The 21299-nt window shown below is 41.3% G+C and overlaps 1 protein-coding gene across 3 annotated transcripts in view; it reads right to left on the reverse strand.

Moving 5' to 3' along the window:
* LOC133211068 (phagosome assembly factor 1-like) overlaps positions 1-21299 on the reverse strand; it is a 53909-nt gene that overhangs the window by 13446 nt on the left and 19164 nt on the right. For all 3 annotated transcript variants that reach the window (XM_061351138.1, XM_061351139.1, XM_061351137.1), the window contains exons 4-8: positions 19270-19353; positions 11455-11498; positions 11082-11161; positions 6728-6822; positions 1593-1690 (exon numbers count right to left, since the gene is read on the reverse strand). In XM_061351138.1, coding sequence (XP_061207122.1) covers positions 1593-1690; positions 6728-6822; positions 11082-11161; positions 11455-11498; positions 19270-19353 — 401 coding nt within the window. The remainder of the gene's footprint in view (positions 1-1592; positions 1691-6727; positions 6823-11081; positions 11162-11454; positions 11499-19269; positions 19354-21299) is intronic.

A 21299-nucleotide genomic window follows, 5' to 3' on the forward strand; every position in this document is an offset into this window, starting at 1 on the left:
TCCAGGCCTTTGGATATCTCCCTATGAGGGCATGTCATCTCAGAATTCTCTCAGAGAAAATGGAATTTGTACAGTTTTTAAGGATACCTACTCCTTGAACTAGGCATATCACCCAAGTGCAGCAGAAGAGCCTTCTCTGTTATGCTCTTGGGGAGGTACTCCATAGCCCAAAACATGAAACCAGCTTGTGCAGGTACACTACAAACAATTGTGCTGTTTTACTGGGAAAATTATGTTTTAATTTGATTACAATAATATTCAAGGAATTAATATCAGCCCCGAGATATTTCCAATGGAAGGAATGCTTTTTTGTATATTAGTTTGCTTATGCTCTGCAAGTTTCACAGGAAGTAGTAAATGCTCTATCCCTGTCAGCGTTCAAGGCCAGGTTGGACAGAGCCTTGGGCAACATGGTCTAGTGGAAGGTGTCCCTTCCCATGACAGGGGGGTTGGAACTAGATGCTCTTAAGGTCCTTTCCAACCCAAACCATTCCGCAATTCTATGATTCTTATGTGAATTTCTCCTGTGTGTGAATGACATCAGCTAAAAGTAAGGCTTTGAGCTCTCATACACACACACCCCAGAGTCCCATGTGACAATTAGTGCTTTCACTGAACCCAACATGCCACAGATAGGCAGAGACAACATTTTCCTGAAATACACTTATTTCTACTTAGGAGACAACACCTGCACAAACAAGATTCCCTCCCTTCTGAGCAGTAATCCAAGCATGTGTTAATCTATTCCTGGCATTAAAACACAACTGTGCCTGAAAAAAATACCACCTTATCAGTTTGGGTATTTATAAGCTGAAAGAAAGAATTTACAGAAGTCCTTTCAATTTTTGCTTGAGTAGGAAACCCCAGGAACAATGTTTTTAGAAAGAACAAAACATTACATGGTTTCTACGGCATTGTATTCTGTCTTCTTTTAAGCCATAATTTATTGTACATTAGCCATATTAAAATATAACTATTCCATTAGTAATAAGGCATGAAGATTAGTTTCCTCAGAACAGTAAATTCAGTCAGGCAACTGAAAATATATTTAATCTGTGGTAGATTAGGCATATGGCTTAAGACTGAAAATAAACTCTCTTGCTATAAAAAAATAATAACATGTGTAAGACCCCTGGTAGGATCCTTCCATGACATAAATAATGCAAATACACTACAAAATTACTGACTGCCTACACCAAGTTTGATTTGTCTAGGGAGAGGCCATTAGCATGCAAACAAAACCTAGAGTAATGGCCTAACCACACCTTTTACAAGACTCACTAGTTTCCTCCTTTACTTAATAAATTCATTCTCAGGTCAATTGGATTAGCCTATGACAGCTGAGCCAAGCTGACTTTATAGCAACATAAATCAAACCGATTCAAACCGAATCTAAGGTTTGAAGACAATGCCTATAGAAGTTTGAAAGAGATTGGTATCTAAAGGTGCTCTGCACACTGCGAAATTCATAAAAGACTTAAGCTGAACTAAAAAGGGTATATGATTGTATTTAATATTCACAAAACCCTAAATAAACGAGGAAGAAAAAGCATATTCTAACTGATCAAAATGGCATGACCAGCTGTACCTACTTGGTATCCTGAAGACTGTTTCCACTGTAGATGTACATGCGTTTCACAGTTGCACCATGTGGAATTTGCAGAGAGGCCAGACGACGGGCAAAGTTAGGCTGTAGATATACAAAATCATTCTTGTTACATGGTATAGTAGACACTTAAGTCCAAATTTATAAATTACATTAGAAATACAGCATATGCTTAGCAATTCAGCTAAGTCTGAAGCCAAAGAAGAAGGGGAGAAAAACAGCAATAAACCCCCGTCCTCGATGGTGTTTCTTCACATTGCACCACCCCTGGATTCTGAAGTTAGAGGTGCCATGCTTGACCTTGTGCTCACCAACAGGAAAGGGCTCATTGGAAATGTGGCGCTCCAGGGCAGCCTTGGATGCAGCAATCACAAGATGGTCGAATTTGAGATCCTCAGGACAGTGGGAAGAGCATGAAGCAAACTCACTGCCCTAGACTTCAAGAGAGCAGACTTTGGACTCTTCAGGAACCTGCTTAGTAAGGTTCCATGGGATATAGCCCTAGAGGGCAGGGGGGCCCAAGACTCTTGATTGGTCTTCAAGAATCACCTGCTACAAGCTCAGGAGTGCTGCATCCCAACTAGAAGGAAGTGCAGCAGGAGGGGCAGGAGACCTCCTTGGATGGATAAGGAGCTCCTGAGGAAAATTCAAATGAAAAAAGAGTCTTACAGAAAGTGTAAGCAAGGACAGGCGGCCTGGGAAGAGTACAGGGATGTTGTCCGGGAAGTTAGGGACAAGGTTAGGAAAGCTAAGGCCCAGTTAGAATTAAACTTGGCTAGGGATATTAAGGATAAAAGGAAGGGATTCTACAGGTACATAGCAAATAAAAAACAGACTAGGGAGAATGTAGGCCCCCTCAGGAAGCTCTCAGGTGAACTAGCTAAACAGGATTTGGAGAAGGCTGAGGTTCTGAATAACTTCTTTACCTCGGTCTTCACTGGCAAAGGCTCTGACCACACCACCCAAATCTTGGAAGGCAGACGCAGGGACTGTGAGAATGAAGACCTTGGGCCCACTGTAGGAGAGGAATTGGTTCGAGACCATCTTAAAAATCTGAACGTGCACAAGTCCATGGGTCCTGATGAAATCCATCCGCAAGTCCTGAAGGAGCTGGCGAATGAAGTTGCTAAGCCGCTGGCCATCATATATGAAAAATCATGGCAGTCAGGTGAAGTTCCCGACGACTGGAAAAAGGGAAATATAACCCCCATTTTCAAGAAGGGGAAAATGGATGACCTGGGGAATTACAGACCAGTCAGTCTTACCTCTGTGCCTGGCAAAATATTCAAGCAGATTCTCCTGGAAGGCATACTAAGGCACATGAAAATCAACAAGGTACTTGGTGACAGCCAGCATGGCTTCACTAAGGGGAAATTCTGCCCGACCAATTTGGTGGCCTTCTACAATGGGGCTACAGAACTGATGGACAGCGGTAGAGCAGCTGATGTCATCTACCTGGATTTGTGCAAAGCATTCGACACTGTCCCACACGACATACTTGTCTCTAAATTGGAGAGACAACAATTTGATGAATGGACCACTCGGTGGATAAAGAACTGGATGGATGGCCGCACACAAAGAGTTGTGGTCAATGGCTCAATGTCCAGCTGAAGACCTGTAATGAGTGGTGTCCCTCAGGGATCGGTGTTGGGACTGGTCTTGTTTAACATCTTCGTCACTGACATGGACAGTGGGATTGAGTGCGCCCTCAGCAAGTTTGCCGATGACACCAAGCTGTGTGGTTTGGTTGATACGCTGGAGGGAAGCAATGCCATCCAGAGAGACCTTGACACGCTTGTGAGGTGGGCTGATGCCAACCTTATGATGTTTAACCATGACAAGTGCAAGGTCCTACACCTGGGTCGGAGCAATCCAAAGCACAGCTACAGGCTGGGCAGAGAAGAGACCCAGAGTAGCCCTGCAGAGAAGGACTTGGGGGTGCTGCTCAAGGAGAAAATGAACATGAGCCGGCAGTGTGCGCTTGCACCGTATCCTGGGCTGCATCAAAAGGAGTGTGACCAGCAGGTCAAAGGAGGTGATCCTGCCCCTTTACTCTGCTCTCAGGAGACCTCACTTGGAGTATTGTGTGCAGTTATGGTGTCCTCAAAATAAAAAGGCCATGGAACTGTTGGAACAAGTCCAGAGGAGGGCCATGAGAATGATCAGGGGACTGGAGCACCTCCCATATGAAGATATGCTGAGAAAGTTGGGGCTGTTCCGCCTGGAGAAGAGAAGTCTGCGTGGAGACCTCATAGCAGCCTTCCAGTATCTGAAGGGGGCATATAGGGATGCTGGGGAGGGACTCTTCATTAGGGACTGTAGTGATAGGACAAGGGGTAATGGGTTAAAACTTAAACAGGGGAAGTTTAGATTGGATATAAGGAGGAAATTCTTTCCTGTTAGGGTGGTGAGGCACTGGAATAGGTTGCCCAGGGAGGTTGTGAATGCTCCATCCCTGGCAGTGTTCAAGGCCAGGTTGGACGAGCCCTTTGGTGATATGGTTTAGAGCGAGGTGTCCCTTCCCATGGCAGGGGGTTGGAACTTGATGATCTTAAGGTCCTTTCCAACACTAACTATTCTATGATTCTATGATTCTAAATGCTATGTTTATCCACCAAAAGGTGGCAGTATTCTGACAATTAGCCATGGTGTGTACTGAGAATTCAAGTTTGCTTTGGTTAGACCACTGGCAACTAGCAATATAAAAATATTTGTATCTATATGCTGCATTTAACTTCTAATAAATTTGCTGTCTTAAAGGTAGAACTTTTTTTTGTCTCCCACTGCATTAATTTCAGCCTTTTAACATTTTTGCTGATTTGTAAAATGCCTTTATCTGATGAACGGAAGCTCATTCATTAAATAGATTTTCTGCTCTCCTTATCACCACATTCTTACATGCACTGTTTTGATGGGGATTTTGAGTGTTCTCATCAGATCAAATGTGAGCTAAGTCAGTCAGTTTTATTCTTCTAGTACATTAAGAGGCTATTTCCTTCAACTCTGAAGATTACAGGACCTTCTTCAAGACCATCAGCATATTTGCTGGCATGGGACAGAAAAACTTTGTTACACACAGTCAACAAAACCAAGATGCGCAATATGAAAACTATTATCCTGGTCTACTTTAGCAGGACATCACATAAAGTAAACACAAAAAGTTATTCTTAGAAAAAAACAAAAATTAACCCAGAGCAATGACTTTCTCTGGTTTAGGTGTTTAGAAGGGAATCTCAACTATTTCACAAACCTAGAGATGCCCCAAGTACAATCTTCAAAATACCCCAAAACATAAAAACCTCAAACACAACTTTCTAAAGTGGTCAGATGCAGCATTATTTTTAACACACTTATGCTCTAGCAACAAAGAAATCTCTAGAGCCATGGGAGCGTCTGGGCCATATATACCTCATTTCTTAACTGAAACAGCGTAAGTAGATTTTCATGTTCTCTTCACCTTCAGTTTGTTACCAGCTATATAAAAAACCCTAAGTTTTCTTCAGAGCTTTTTCATTTCCATAAGCAGAGGTTACACTGCTTTGCTAGTGAGCTTAGAACTGCTGTATGATCCTCTCTGAACTTACAAGATTTTGACATCTTTGACATTCCTAATGTTCCTACCTGAAAGGCTCCACAAATAGTCATTTTCCCAGTGAACTGTTCGATACTACTCTTTTCTAAACTATCCTATTTCTACCTATTTATAATCCTGGGGAGAATCTTGCCTTTCACTCTGTGCAAGCAACATTTTACTAACCTCATTTCATCAAGTGGATGAAAGACTTGAAAATGCAATATTATTTTATCTGCTGTTCTGGCAGCTATGAAGAACTGTATCATCCCCAAGAACCATACTATCTTCCTCTCAAAGCAAATTCACACCAAGCATTCTGTAACTATCCTTAATTATTTTCACAGTATCACAGTATCACAGTATGTTAGAGATTGGAACCACACACCAAAACAAGACATTCAGATGTAACGGCTAGAATTGATTCTAGCAGTTTTATTCTAACACCTTTTAGTTTTCAAGTAGTCCTGCAAGAAGCAGAGAGTTAGACTCCATGATCCTCACAAGTCCCTTCCAACTTGAGATATTCTATGATCTTTTCAAATCTTTGGTATAGTGATTGACTTTCTTAGCAGCTCAGCCATTTAATTCATAAATGCCCTGGGAACTCTTGCATGAAAGGCAACTGCTCTTTGTTAAGAAATTCTAAGCTTGGCTTATTAGGTTTCTATTTACCTTCCAATATTCCTGAAAGCCAACTGACCTTCGCTACTGCTAAATAGTAACTTCCCCTGGTTACCTACCCCCTTGCTCTCTCACATGTTAAAATGCAACTACTGAAGTACCAGGCTGTAACATGAAATGTGTCATCATGTTGGTTGATTCCTCCCACTTTGTTTTGGCTCTTTATAGGAACCTTATTATTTTAATACAATACAGCACATGTTCTTTTTAACTGATGAGCATAGATAATACAACTGAGAGCATTTCCATCCTCACGCAAAAGATATACATGCATTTTGTTAGCATAGATGGAAATCACAGAAGACCTGTTCTTGTTTCTATTAGACAGTGATTTCCAAAGATTTCAGAGAATGAAGCAATATGTTCAATTATTCAGGAACTCATTTGAACACTTGGTGAATATGCAAACAGGCATTACAAATAAAGCTCGTTCATCTGGCTTTCTAAAAGCACTCATGCTGAAGGACACTTAAGATGAAAATGTATTTTATGAACTACACCCTATTATAGTTGCACAATCACTTTGATGAGATTTAAAAACATCTGATAAAGAACAGCCTTCCAGTAGGTTGCTTAATATTTATGTATTTGCATAGACACTCTCATTTTTAGCAGGTTCCTTTCAACAACACAACTGCTAGTCCAAGTTCATGATGCAAGCAAAACATCTAAGCATATGCCTTCTGCTAAAAGGAAGAAAATTTTTAACTTCAAAATGATTACATAGCATGAATAAGAGTACAACTGAGGAGTTAAATTCCTTCCGAATTACTGGCTTCTTTTGCTTGCAGGCGAGACACACAGTAGGTGATACTTTGCACGTACTATAGGGGCAAAAAGACTATCCATTAACTAAGATTGCTGACCTCATACTTTGGAACTTCAGTCCAGGAGTCTAACTGAAAAGAAAACGACAGTCCTCTGAAATTCAGGTGAAAGAGCTGCTCAGCTGAATTATACACTAAAAAGGGAAAGAAAATAAGAACAGAGTTACAAAAAAAACTAAGAATTCTCCATATCCAACAGCACCTTCATCACCTCAATAAATTGTATATGTCTCAAAATGCAGGAGGAACACAATTACACATAACAATTAATAATTTTGCTTTTAATTTCTTGCAGTAGAAACATGGCAATAAGGAGAAACCTTACATTCATTAGAGTTGCCTAGGCAAGCCTGTAGGCACAAGCCTACCCCTAATTATACAATTATACAATATGACACAATCAATTACAACTTAATATCCCTAAAGTAGTTTAAACAGCCACTGGAAGTGCAAAACAATTCTGTTCATTGTCATGTGAAACACTTGGACAATATTTCCAGAAAGTCCTTTAGACTGGTGTTCCCAGAGCACTGATAAATTCCATATTTAACACCCCTAGGAAGCAAGTTTCCAAGTGAGAGCTCACATGTACCTCCCTCCCACTCTTCCTCAGAAGCTCCTGCCTGCATGCCCCAGTTCAGCTATCCATGATCCCAAGTAACATAGCACACTAAGGACATGCTTCCTACACGAGTCCTAGGCCATTTACAGTGGTAATTAAACACACTGTCACTAGAAACACCAGCTGATGAGTCAGCTTTTACAAAGAGTAGTAATAAATCAGAACACACAAACTTCCAGCTGTTATCACCTCACGAGACCTGATTTACTGCAGTAAACTGCACAACATCAACTATACACAGCAATAAAACTCATGCCAGTACTTACTCTAACAAGACATACTGTTTTGTGAGACTGTGGAAAGCTTAAAAACAATCCCAGGAGACTGGGAGCTTGGGAACAGTTTGGGGATCGATGCTCCCAAACATCAACCTGTGCCCAGTAGCTGCTGGGGGGAACACTCAGAAGCTGGTTCATTTGCAAAACGGTTTGAAAACAGCAGAGGCAAAAGAACAATAAAGAAACACTCCAACAAGAGAAGCTGTTTTCTTCCACTTCACCAAAGTAAACTGGTTCAATATTCCCATTTTTCCTTACAATTTTATATTTAAGATGACATAGCATAGAGAGAAAAATGCATATTAATATAAATTTTTCCCCATCCCAAAGTGCCTTTCAAATGTTCAAATTGAGACACATGCCACAAGATGTCTGAACAATGCCAGACTACCCAGGACAGAAAAATAATTAGTTGAACAATAAGCATTAAGCTTTCCAAAGTAATTATTTGTCTTTTCTGCAGAATGTGCTGGTTAAGAGTATTTTCCCTGCTTGTCACTCAAAGGAACCTGTATAGAAAATTACACAAACCTCATGTGATAAATTACGCATCTTTTCCAATGCCCACAGACAGCTGGAGAAGTGCTTTTCCCCTAGTCATGCCTAGTGTGATATCTGATTATACAAATCCCATCAGTTCCCATTCCCTGCAATGGTTGTTGATGCTCAGGCTTAAAGGGCAAGGAACGTTTTTATCCTTAAGAAGTTCTCTCGTGTCTCCTTCAAAACCATAAGTCACAACCATGTGACTGAACAAGGTACACTTTTTTTTTATTATTTAATTATTTTTTCAATTTATTTATTTATTACACAGATATCCTGCAGAATAATTAAAAATTGCTGATGGAAGCAAAAAGAGTGCTGCACTATGGGTGAGAGAAAGGGAGAGAGTTTGCCTTCCAGGAAAGCCACCAACACCAGCAAGACTTTTCCAGCACCTCAGGGGAACCTGGGAAACCTCTAAAGTCTCCTAGAGTTAGAGAGACAGAAGACAGTACACACACACACACACACCCCATCCTTGCAAAGCCACTGTGGCAGGAGAGAAGGATGTTTTTTTCCTCTACTTTATGACTTCAGTTCAATCCTACAGCCCTCATATCCATGCTGAATGGCACTTTGGCAAATATCCACAAGGACTCATGAGAGGATGCAATTTCAGCAGAACCACTGGCAAGAGCAAATATTTCCCAGAAGGAGGTCAGGTGAGAGAATCATGGAAATGTGGGATAAAATCTTGGCTTTGATGATGCTATTGACCTCCAAAGCGGTTATATTTCGATCAGCCCCACTACAAAGATACTACAATGGATCAAACTAATATCAGCCAAAAAGTAATGAAGCTGGTTGCAATTTTCCTAATGACTTCTTTAAAAACACTGATTTGGCAAAACCAAAACTGCTCACTGAAGGTCTGTTTCAACACAAAACTGTTGCTAACCTTTTGAAATACATTTTGAAACTACTGTCGTATCCTGTTGCAGGAAAGTTCTGCTGCAATCACTTTGGTTTTAAGTGAAAGACAACATTTTGTTTGAAGTTCTAGTGGAGGTTTAAACACAGAGATAAGCAACAAAAGACAAGTTTAAATAAGCTTGGATTGGGGTTTTGGAGGAGTATTAGTATGGAGAAGAAAAGAAGTGGTTATGTCATACTCATTCATGAAAACTGGCATTTGGTACTTTAGTCACATTAAGAGGCAGGTTTCTCTTACCACCTTTCTCTCCCCACCCTAGCTCAAATTTCTATGGAACATGAAAACACCATCATCACCCCTCCCACATACTGAAAACTATTCTGTTTTCTGCCTTTTCTGTTTCAGAAAACACAATAAGCAAATGCACTAATGAAATGTTATTAGAGGCAACATTTTAATAAAAACATTTTCATATCTACATTCCACTGGATGAAAAGATGATAGTTTTTCATAACATCAGATGAAGCAAGTGTACAAGTTTTCTTAGTTGAATGAGACAGTCACACAAGATCTGGCAAATTGAACATGAGGACATGTGGTGCCAATCTATGTTTTAAGTGTTTATATACAATTTTATGTAGTAATAAACCATGCTATTCCTATCATAAGCAATATTTACAGCTGAGTAGGTATTTTTATCATTATCATTTATCACAATTTTTCAAGTGCTTAACCACTAAATATTTGCAAATAAGCCATCATCTCTTAGAAACTGTCAAGGATATGCAACAACTTTCACCCTTCCTAAATTCTACATAGTCTGTTGCTAGATCTATTATGGAACTAGTACGTACTATAGACCTCAGAGTTTTTGCCTAAGAGGAAATGTTAACATCATTACCGAAGTGAAGTTTAAAAATGCCAAGTCTGGTCCTTGGAATATTATGGCTAGAAATCCTCCAAGCTTCATTATCTATATCTCATATTAATCTACTACAGAAGGCTTTTATGTAATGATATTACTTCAGCCACATGACCCTCCACAGTTAATAAATCCTGTTCTGTAATATGCAAGAGACTGTCTGCAGAGAACAGGGACAAAGACTGGATATGCAGCCACCATCAATCACAAAGAACACTAGCCTATTTGGGATCAGCCTGACTACTGCAAATGGACTGGGTTAAGCTAAAAATAAAAAATAGATATTGATGCTCTAAAAAAAGGTATCTTACCTATATGGAGTTAGGCTTCTTTCTTGTTATGTCAGTTTGTGGCTCAAATTCTTGAGGGTTCCTGAGCAGCTTATTTATAATTAATTATAATATCCTCTTTAAAGTTTCACCAGTAGCTTATTTTCATCACCTAATAAACTCCTGAAATACACTTTCCATATTTATATATAAACAAGGAGCTTAAAGATAATCTTTTTCCTGCTACAGAACTGGTGAACAGCCAAGTAGCTGTGAAAGAGGCAGAGTGGGTTCAGCCAGGTTAATTAAACTTGTCTTGGTTCTGATCATGCTGCATGTAGGCTGGCTTCACACCTCCCCAGTAATCCCAGTAACAGGAAGGAGGCACAGGGAAAGGCAAACCAGTTATACACAGGCTCAGACTTGATCCTGCTTTAGCCGGGTATAACCACATTCTCAGAGGACAGAGACCAAGCCCTGGCTGACTGCACAAGAGATCAGCACAAATGTATGTTCATGGTATACTTAATCCCTAAAGACACTTTGAGCTGACCATGCATAAGAATGTATGAAAACAACAGCATCAAGAACAAAGCTCGCTATTTTCTGGTACTGGCACTTCAAAACAGATCGTTAATGATATCTGAACACACCATTCTGTGCCAGTGACTCTCTGCCTCACTATTGTACTCTGAAACAGTCACAGTTGAATTTACAATACATATTACATAATATCTCAGCTATAAAAATACAACCATTCCGGAACACAATTTCAGACCATTCGACAACAGAAGTGTCTACACATTTCTCTAGGCAGACACACAGGAAAGACTTCCTAGAAAGAAGGCTGTCAATCTAGGTGAGCATAGGTGTACTTTGGCTTACCTCCTGGATGTGTTGCTCCAAATGACTGATCAATTTGTTCTATGGTTGGAGCAATTGCCTGAGAGTTAAAATGGACACCACTGAAAAAGGAAACAAAATTAATCTACCTTAAGAATACTGAATGGATGCTACAAACATTTACTAATGGCAATACCATATTTAAATCGGAAGTCTCCAAAACTGAAGGGAAGAGTAAACTGGTAATTTAACCAAGCGCTGCGTTCACTGTCCTTTTTGACAGTTATTTTGTTTGTTTTGGTCTTGTTTGTTTTTTAAAGAATGACTGGGGAAAAAAAATGAAGTCAGGATTAATAAAAAGAGAGAAATCAGTCACTAATCAAGAAGAAATCATGGGAGGTCTTAGATGACTTACCAGTATTTTAACTTCACCTTAGTCAAGTCATAAACTTCGATCACCTGAAACACAGGAATCAAACATTATCATACTTCACATATTTGGAAATCATTACGGCAAGACTAGCTAGTGCTGCTCGCTCCCCTAATTTGCAGCAGGACCTCCAGATCCTGTGTAAATCAGCACTCACCTGCACAAAGTAATCTTTGCACTAATACATCAGCATCTTGATTTCTGCAAAGATTACTCTTAAGCAAGTTCAAAGGAAGGTGATATCAAAGGTTAGCTAATTAGGGAATCCTCTAACGAATGTCAATCAGTAGGCCATTCCTTGGGTTACTCTTATTACCTTGAAGAATGCCTGGGAAGCGTAGCAAGTCCTAACACTGACTTCATTGTTCTAACTTTCCAACTCCTTCTGAAGTAAAAGATTAACATGGCAAGATTAAGTATTATTCCATTTCAGTACTACATACAGACACCTAGCAATCTCTCCAAGCATTACGGAAGATAATCAGAAGAGCAACCCACAAATAAACAGAGCAAGCACGTGTTCCTGTGTCAGCAGGAAAAGGAAAACATTGTAAATGCTGTAAAGAAAAGGTAAAGCACTTTTTATTGCTTTGTATAATCCTCCAACAAATCACTGTCAGATTTCGAAATGACTCGCTCTTCAGCTAAAACAGAAAGAAATCCATGGGGGACTTGTTAACAAATGTGACTTTAAAGCCTAAAAATACCACCAGCTAAAAAGGAAGTCCTGGCTTGGGGAGATGCCCAGCAAATAACCCTAAATAAAACAACCTGCCATGATTAAACCTACATATATATACACATAATATATATAAAAATAAAAAATAAAATTAAAAAAAATCAACATTTAACAGTATGCTGCTGAATCAAAAAATTTGGAAGAGTTCTCTGAAGCACTCTGTTTTCTCAGAAGCCCACACATTTTGGGATATAAGCAACAAGCAAAGGCTTAAGCAAGTAACAAATTAACATTCTGGCAGAACATGGAATCATAGAATCATAGAATAGTTAGGGTTGGAAAGGACCTTAAGATCATCTAGGTCCAATACCCCTGCCATGGACAGGGACACCTCACACTAAACCATGCCAACCAAGGCATGAACACGGCCAGGGATGGAGCATTCACAACCTCCCTGGGCAACCCATTCCAGGGCCTCACCACCCGAACAGGAAAGAATTTCTTCCTTATATGCAATCTCAACCTCCCCTCTTTAAGTTTTAACCCATTACCCCTTGTCCTACCACTACAGCCCCCCTCCCCCAACACATCTAGTTTAAAGCATCCTTGACCAGTCTGGCAAGCCTCCTACCAAAACCACTCTTCCCCTTAGCAGTTCCACCAGCCCCCAGTAGACCTGGCCTACAAATCTGGCTCCCGTGTTCAAGACACCCAAATCCCTGACTATGACACCACCCTTTTAACCATTTATTAACCTGGCCAATCCTCCTAGCTTTTTTAGGGTCCTCCCCTGTATCCTGGAGAATTGACAAAAAGTCTATCAGAGCTCCAGAGCCCCTAACTACCTCTCCCGGTACTATGTAGTCCTTCTTTATGTTTATCTATATCCCTAGCACCCACATGGATCACTAGAAGTGGGTAACAGTCACTGGGACTTACTAGAGCAGGCAGCCTCTCTGCAACATCCCTGATCCCTGCCGCAGGTAGGCAACACACCTCCCAAGAGACAGGGTCAGGCCGACACATGGGTGCCTCTGTTCCTTTCAAAAGCTGTTCCGGGTGGGGACAACAGATTTAGGAGGAAGCCCCTTGATTTTAATTGTCCTTTTGTTCCTTTTCTTGTTGCTTTTTTTTTTTTGTTACTATTTTCCAGCTTCCCGGGTTAGCGACCTCCTTCTTTCCTCCATGAGCTAGAGGCCCCTGCACAGTTTGGGTCTGGAGCAACCATTCCTGCTCCCTCTCAGCTTCCCTAACATCTTGCAGCCTACTAATAGCATCCCGTAGCTCAGCCACGTGTGAAGAGAAACAAACTAATATTTCTTCTCAGAATCGTAGAATCATAGAATAGACAAGGTTTTAAAAGACCTTAAGATGGTCTAGTTCCAACCCCCCTGACATGGACAGGGACACCTCACACTAAACCATGTCACCCAAGGCTCTGTCCAACCTGGCCTTGAACAACACCAGGGATGGAGTATTCACAACTTCCCCGGGCAACCCATTCCAGTGCCTCACCACCCTTACAGTAAAGAACTTCCTCCTTATATCCAATCTAAACTTCCCCTGTTTAAGTTTTAACCCATTACCCCTTGTCCTATCACTAGAGTCCCTAATGAAGAGTCAATCCCCAGCATCCTTACAGGTGCCCCCTTCAGATGCTGGAAAGCTGCTATGACACCTCCATGCAGCCTTCTCTTCTCCAGGCTAAACAGCCCCAACTTTCTCAGCCTATCTTCATACAGGAGGTAATCCAGAAGCCTGATCATCCTCGTGGCCCTCCCCTGGATTTGTTCCAGCAGTTCCATGTCCTTTTTATATTGAGGACACCAGAACTGTACACAATACTCCAAGTGGGGTCTCACGAGAACAGAGCAGGGGGGCAGGATCACCTCCTTCAACCTGCTGGTCATACTTCTTTTGATGCAGTCCAGAATATGTTTGGCTTTTTGGGATGCAAGCGCACAATGCCGCCTCATGTTAAGTTTCTTGTCAAACAACACACCCAAGTCCTTCTCTGCAGGGCTGCTCTGAATCTCTTCTCTGACCAACCTGCAGCTGTGCCTGGGATTGCTTTGCACAAGTCCAGGTAGATGATGTCAACTGCTCTAGCCCTGTCCCATCACAGAAGGCCACCAAGTTCATCAGGCAGGATTTCCCCTTAGTGGAGCCATGCTGGATGTCACCAACCACCTTGTTTTTCATGTGCCTTAGCATGCTCTCCAGGAGAATCTGCTCCAATATTTGGCAGGCACAGAGCTGAGACTGACTGGTCTGTAATTCCCTGGGTCATCTATTTTCCCCTTCTTGAAAATGGGGGTTATATTATCCTTTTTCCAGTCATTGGGAACTTCACCTGACTGCCATGATTTTTCAAATATGATGGACAGTGGCTTAGCAACTTCATTCGCCAGCTCCTTCAGGACCCTCGGATAGATTTCATCAGGTCCCATGGACTTGTGTACGTTCAGGTTCTTAAGATGGTCTCAAACCAGATCCTCTCCTACAGTGGGCCCAAGGTCTTAATTCTCACAGTCCCTGCGTTTGCCTTCCAAGACTTGAGTGGTGTGGTCAGAGCCTTTGCCAGTGAAGACCAAGGCAAAGTCATTAAGAACCTCAGCCTTCTCGAAATCCAGGGTAGCCAGTTCTCCCGATAGCTTCCGGAGGGGGCCTACGTTGTCCCTAGTCTGTCTTTTATTCACTACATACCTATAGAATCCCTTCCTGTTATGCTTAACATCCCTACCCGAGTTTAATTCTAACTGGGCCTTAGCTTTCCTAACCAGGTCCCTAGCTTCTCGGACAACATCCCTGTATTCTTCCCAGGCCACCTGTCCTTGCTTCCACCTTTTATAAGACTCTTTTTTCATTTGAATATTCCTCAGCAGCTCCTTATCCATCCAAGAGGGTCTCCTGCCCTCCTGCTGCACTTCCTTCTAGTTGGGATGCAACACTCCTGAGCTTGCAGCAGGTGATCCTTGAATCCAACAGTTTTGGGGCCCCCTGCCCTCTAGGGCTATATCCCATGGAACCTTACTAAGCAGCTTCCTGAAGAGGCCAAAGTCTGCTCTCTTGAAATCCAGAGCAGTGAGATTGCTACACACTCTTCTCACTGTCCTGAGGATCTCAAATTTGACCATCTCATAATCGCTGCAACCAAGGCTGCCCTGAAGCATCACATTTGTAACCAGCCCTTCCCTGTTGGTGAGCATGAGGTCAAGCATGGCACCTCTCCTTGTCAGATCCTCTATTACTTGCATAATGAAGTTGTCTTCCACACAATCAAGGAACCTCCTGGATTGCTTCTGCCAGGCCATACCGTCCCTCCAACAGATATCAGGGTGGTTGAAGTCTCCCATGAGAACAAGGGCCTGCAAGCGTGAGGCTGTTCCTATCTGTCTATCTGCTTCATTCGCAGACCCCTCTTGGTCAGGCGGTTTGTAACAGATCCCCACAATAATGTCCCCCATAGCTTTTCTCCCTTTAACCCTGACCCACAAACTCTCTGTTGACTGATCACCTGTCCCCAGACAGAGTTCCATGCTCTCCAGCCTATCCCTAACATAAACAGCAACTCTCCCTCCCCATCTGCTGGGCCTGTCATTTCTAAAAAGCCTGTAGCATTCCATTCCAACACTCCAGTCATAGGAGCCACCCCACCATGTTTCTGTGATGCCTAGTATATCATCCCTGTAGACATGCACACATCTTTACTTCCTCTTGTTTGTTCCCCATGCTACGGGCATTTGTATAGAGGCATCTGAGCTGAGCTCCAAATGAAGCTAGCTCTTTGGCTGGAGCGGCTGGAATATCTCTGCATTGCTCCAAGCATTTATTATAGGTGCTGGCAACTGACTGGGAGTGTTGGGATGGAATGATGCACCCCCTCCCCAAACACATCTAGTTTAAAGCATCCTTGACCAGTCTAGCAAGCCTCCTACCAAAACCACTCTTCCCCTTTGCCAGACCAGCTCCACCAGCCCCCAGTAGACCTGGCCTACTAAATTGAGTACCATGTTCTAGATACCCAAACCCCTGACTATGGCACCACCCTCCTAACCATTTATTAACCTGGCCAATCCTCCTAGCCTTTTTAAGGTCCTCCCCTTTATTCTGGAGAACTGATGAAAAGACAATCTGAGCTCCAGAGCCCCTAACCACATATCCCAGGTCTCTGTAGTCCTTTATGTTCTCCAGGCTACTGCTATCTGTATCACTAGCACTCACATAGATCACTAGAAGTGGGTAAATCACTGGGACTTACTAGACCAGGCCATCCCTGATCCATGCCCCTGGTAGGCAACACACCTCCCTTGAGACTGGGTCAGGTCGACAGATGGGTGCCTCTGTTCCTTTCAGAGTCCCCTACTACTATGACCCGCTGCTTTTTCCTGGCAGCACCAGTAGATATCTTCTTTACCAGTGCATAAGCCAGTTGTTCCTGGTGCGAGTGTGTTTCCTCATCAGCCCCCTGCAGGACAGCAAAGCGGTTCTGGTTGGGGACAACAGATTTAGGAGTAAGTCCCTTGCTTTGAATTGTTCTCTTCCTCCTTTTTTTGTTGTTTTGTTGTGGTTTTTTTTGCTACTGTTTCCCAGCTTCTTGGGCTAACAGCCTCCTTCTTTCCTCCATGAGATACAAATAAATAAATTCTTAATAAATATACCTTGAATTATGCTCCTTGGAAAAACCTGGTTATCCAATATTTTCATTCAAATGCAGTTTGACATGTCCAAGTTTCCTTTATTGCACAGCTTGTTAAAAACAAAGGCTACTTTCATGAAAACCTAGGAATGATTTTATATTTTTATATGACCCTGAAAATCATCTTTCCCCCCCCCAAAAAAAATGTTTCTGAAAATAGAGGCATACTGTATACCACCCCAGCCCCCAAAATTCCTTATCCCTGTCCTGGGTACACTCCTGAAGTAAGAAGTATTTAAGAAACTGCAACAGACCATAGCACTAGAAAAAGATTTATTTTTTGAACAACAGAAGCTACACTGACAAAAGGATTAATGTGATTCTTACTATGTGCAGAGAAACAAAGCCTGAGGATTACTCAGCAATATGTTTAGTACACAGCCAGAAGGCAGGTGGTTTAGATGAGTAATACCCAATATTTTGTCATACTCGCTGTTTTGATAATTACTACCGAGTAAGACTCAAAAACATTCAGGTGACTACTAACCAGTAATAACAGACCAACACTGTGAAATCTGACTCATTTTCCAGCTCAGAGGAAATGTGCTATGAGACCTTGTTGCTAAAATTCATAGCAATGTTTTCAGAACCTGGTCCTGGATCTACTTCCTTGTAGCTCACATCTCCTTTCAGTGCTCTGGCTGCTGAAGGAGAGTAGAGAGACTATATACAAACCTTCCTCCCCTCCCTGAAAAAAGGGCAGAAACTTTTTAGGAATATTGCTATAGCTTTATTCCTGCACCAGCTTCTTTGCGTCTGTCAAGACTTTCCATTTTATTAGCCTGTATTTCAATCTCTTTTCCGTAACCAAATGCAATAGCAAGCGTGTATTAATAAAAAAAAAAAAAAACAAACAAAAAACCCACAAAACCAAACAAACCAACAAAAAACAAACAAGAAACCCCACATCAAATACCACACAAAAGCAAAGAAAAAGAAAAGAGGCATCTTGACTTTTCCAGTGCTGCTGAGCAACATCAAAAACAGTCATACAAACTTGAAAACAGGCATTACCTATTCTACAGCTACACTACTCTTTAACAGGTCCTGTTGCTCACTTCTGAACTGATCCTATAGAATTTGTTCCATAACACTATCTGAAAACTATAAAGTTTTCATAGCACTGTATGCATTTGCAAAGCTTTACTCTTCATAGTTAAAATACAGGTATCACTAGACCACTGAACCACAACATACCAGAAAAGATTGGTTAGTTGGTTTGTTTTAAACAAACCTAAAAACACATACCAGAAGCAGTTGTTTTTTCTTTTCATTAAAAAAAAAAAAATTAGAAACATTGTTCAGAAAGGTGAGAGGAAAAGCTCTAGCATAGTTCTTGGAACACTGGGTATTGAAATGACAGACCCTCAAACACTGGAGCTGAAGAGACATGGCATACATTAGTTATAGCACATCAAATACACAAGATTGAGACACTTCAAAACGCATCAATAAGCAAGTCAGGCACTTGAAGTGATTATGTCAGTTTTTAGTTCAGTTTCCTTAAGAATTAAATATATTTTACACAGCAGCTTTCACTTACACTGATAAAGGCTCATCTGACAGAATTGAACATATTCTCTTAAGAATTGCAAATTCACATATGCAATCTGAATAATTCAGTTCTAAACCCTGATAAAAATCCCATTATTATAGGATGACTTCATGAACAGAAACTACCATAAGGCAATTCCAAACTGAAATCTGGCAAAAAAGCATTCACTTGTCCCCCATCTGAACACAATTTGAACTGAATATTGTTCTTCAAAATGTGCATTTTTATAGTTAATATAAAATAGATTTTGAAAAAGAAAAATGCAAACATACCATGGTGCTACAGGTTATTATTAGAGAAATAAGTACTTCCAACAACTATTAATTTGGATTGCTATTCAATAATTTTATATATACATTTAAAGCACAGGAAGAGCTCAAGTTTCAGCTGATAGCACACTGCTACACTCGAACAGTCATTTGGGGAATAAGATCACAAGAACAAAAACTCATCCAGAACAAACCAAAGTCAGTGCAGGAGGCAGTTGCTCACGACAGGCCTGAACGTGGCTTTCTGGGAGAAAGCATGCACTCACAGCCACGCGAGTACTCTGTGAACTCTGAAAACTAAGAATAGGAGGAAGCAGATTCTGCTGCATCTTGTCTCAAGATGGACAAGTGAGACCACACTGGACCATTATACTCCTATGGCACTCTTGCGGTCCCCAGTACAATGCTAAAGCATCTTAATCCTATAAACAATGATTTAACCCTCAAACTGACAAAATGCAGTTCATTAACACGAGAGAGCACTATAAATAGCAAATTAAATGCCTAAAGGAACCACATACTTATGCTCTGTTAAGCATCAACATATCCTAGGATTTTGGTTTACATTGTGTGGTTTGCAGGAAGGGTGTTTTACTACCTTAAGTCTCTGATTGAAAGCATCAAACAGCAGTTTGATTCCATCCTGAGTCAGGTTAAGGATAAGGTCATGGCTAAGAGGTGACTGTAAAACAAAAACAAACAAACAAAAAGTTAGACTTTTAATTTCAAGGCTCCTTTGTTAAGATATAGATTGCTGTATGAGTATAAATTAGTTACTTTGGAAAAATAAAACATCTTTAGAAAACAAACACTGTTCAATGAATGAGCATAACAAAAATACATTCAGCCAAACTTCTCACCCCCTCAGTTTCCTTATGAAAAGAAAACTAAGTGCCTGCATAAGATCTACAAGAACTCCCAAAAGGATAGTTGTCCATTGCTTTAACTGGGGGCAGGGGGGACGACAACAAACCCACCCTGAAAACTAGCATTCAAAGTTTAGCATCAGAGACATCATGCAGGAACAGTCTGTTGCATTCTTGGCACACAAAAATAACAGCCCATCTCACCAAGTCTCACAGCAGGACCAAACATACATTTGACAAAAGTATGGTGAGAGGGCTTTCCACTTCAAAAATCAAATACTGTCACAGCCTTTTTCAGGCCTCAAAAGGAAGCCTTTAGACTCTTCTGTTGGGAATTTAGGTTTCCTTAGTTACTGTGAATCATAACAACCAAAAGCTTAATCTGCAGTCTGCTGAGTCAATAGGAGACATTCCACTGGCTTCACTGGTGTCTCTATAGGCATTGCACCCTCTCAGTCTGCCATGACACTGTGGAAGCTGTTAAATCCTGTACTGGTACAATCCATGTGTACACAATCAGTTGGGCCTAATTCAGCTATTTGATCATGTGCCATCTAAAGCACATTTTCTTCAAAAAGCTCTATCCTCCATGACTGTCTCCTAAGAGGAAGAGAAAGAAAAAAAAAAAAAAAGGAATCACACCTAGCAGTTGCCTAGCAAAAGACAGAATGGGGATGAGACATTTGGGGCATATACAGGCTTCTAAAGCCAGCAGCCACCCCATACAGCCTTTTTTATGAATTAAGCACAAGCCATCTTAAAAACTGTTCTTTTCCCCTTTGCCCTTCTGGGAGAAGGTTTCGGCTGTCAGAGTTCTAAATTTCATCCTATGTTCTCTCACCTGTTTATTGTCACGTGATCACTGTCTTCTAGCCTGAATACTTTCTGTGCATTCTCATATGCATCCTACCCAAACCATACATTGAAGTAATCAGATCCTAGACTTCACATCGCTAGGTCCAAACAAACCATGGGCTTTCAATCCCCTGTGATGCAGATTTCCCATTCCCCTTGGTCACCCCAGTATCTTTTCCTGAAGCAGGTTCAGTTGGAGCTCATCTTTCTTGGAACACCAGTGATCTGGTGTACAAGCTGTCTTCCAAATGAAATCTTCACAGCCTCTTGCACAGTGGCATCAACGCTTCACTATTGCAGGCAAACCTTTATAGGCACTGTGTAGAACTGAAGCAGCACAGCAACATAACCATGAAATAAAAAGGTCTAATGTTGATCCAGATGGTCTTAAAGTTATTCCAAAATTAATGAGTGTGGACACAGTGTTCTCACAAGAGAATGGATAATTGGTACATAAATCCTGAAAGATACAGCAAGGCTATGAGAGGCCCAAGGAAGCCTAAACAAGCAAGATAAGAAGAAGCTGGAATTAACGGAGTTAACAAGAACTGTGGACTGTTAGCAAGCTTTTGAGGTCAAGTTCTCACACCTGTGCTTAACCCATTATATGTTAGTCACTAAGGGTCTTCAAGACATGTATCCAATCATAATATGCCAAATCACTGTAAGTACATGTAAGAAATAGTATATAAGGGGTTAAGGCTTTGTAATAAATGGCTTCTGTCTGATCATATTGATCTCTGACTGGGTCCACATATTTTCTGCGGCAAATGGTGCCCGAACAGGGACCACCCTTATTTTTCATATCGAAACTGAAAGAATTAAAGCGCGTGGCACCGAAGAAAGTGGAAAACATGGAGCCGCAGGGATGTCGGATGGGTTCGATCCAGCAGGACCAGGATCGGGA

The sequence above is a fragment of the Neopsephotus bourkii genome, unplaced genomic scaffold (assembly GCF_033783945.1).
Source record: "Neopsephotus bourkii isolate Nb327-2 ecotype Australia unplaced genomic scaffold, CSIRO-AGI_Nbou_v1 NB_558, whole genome shotgun sequence".
Lineage (NCBI taxonomy): Eukaryota > Metazoa > Chordata > Aves > Psittaciformes > Psittacidae > Neopsephotus > Neopsephotus bourkii.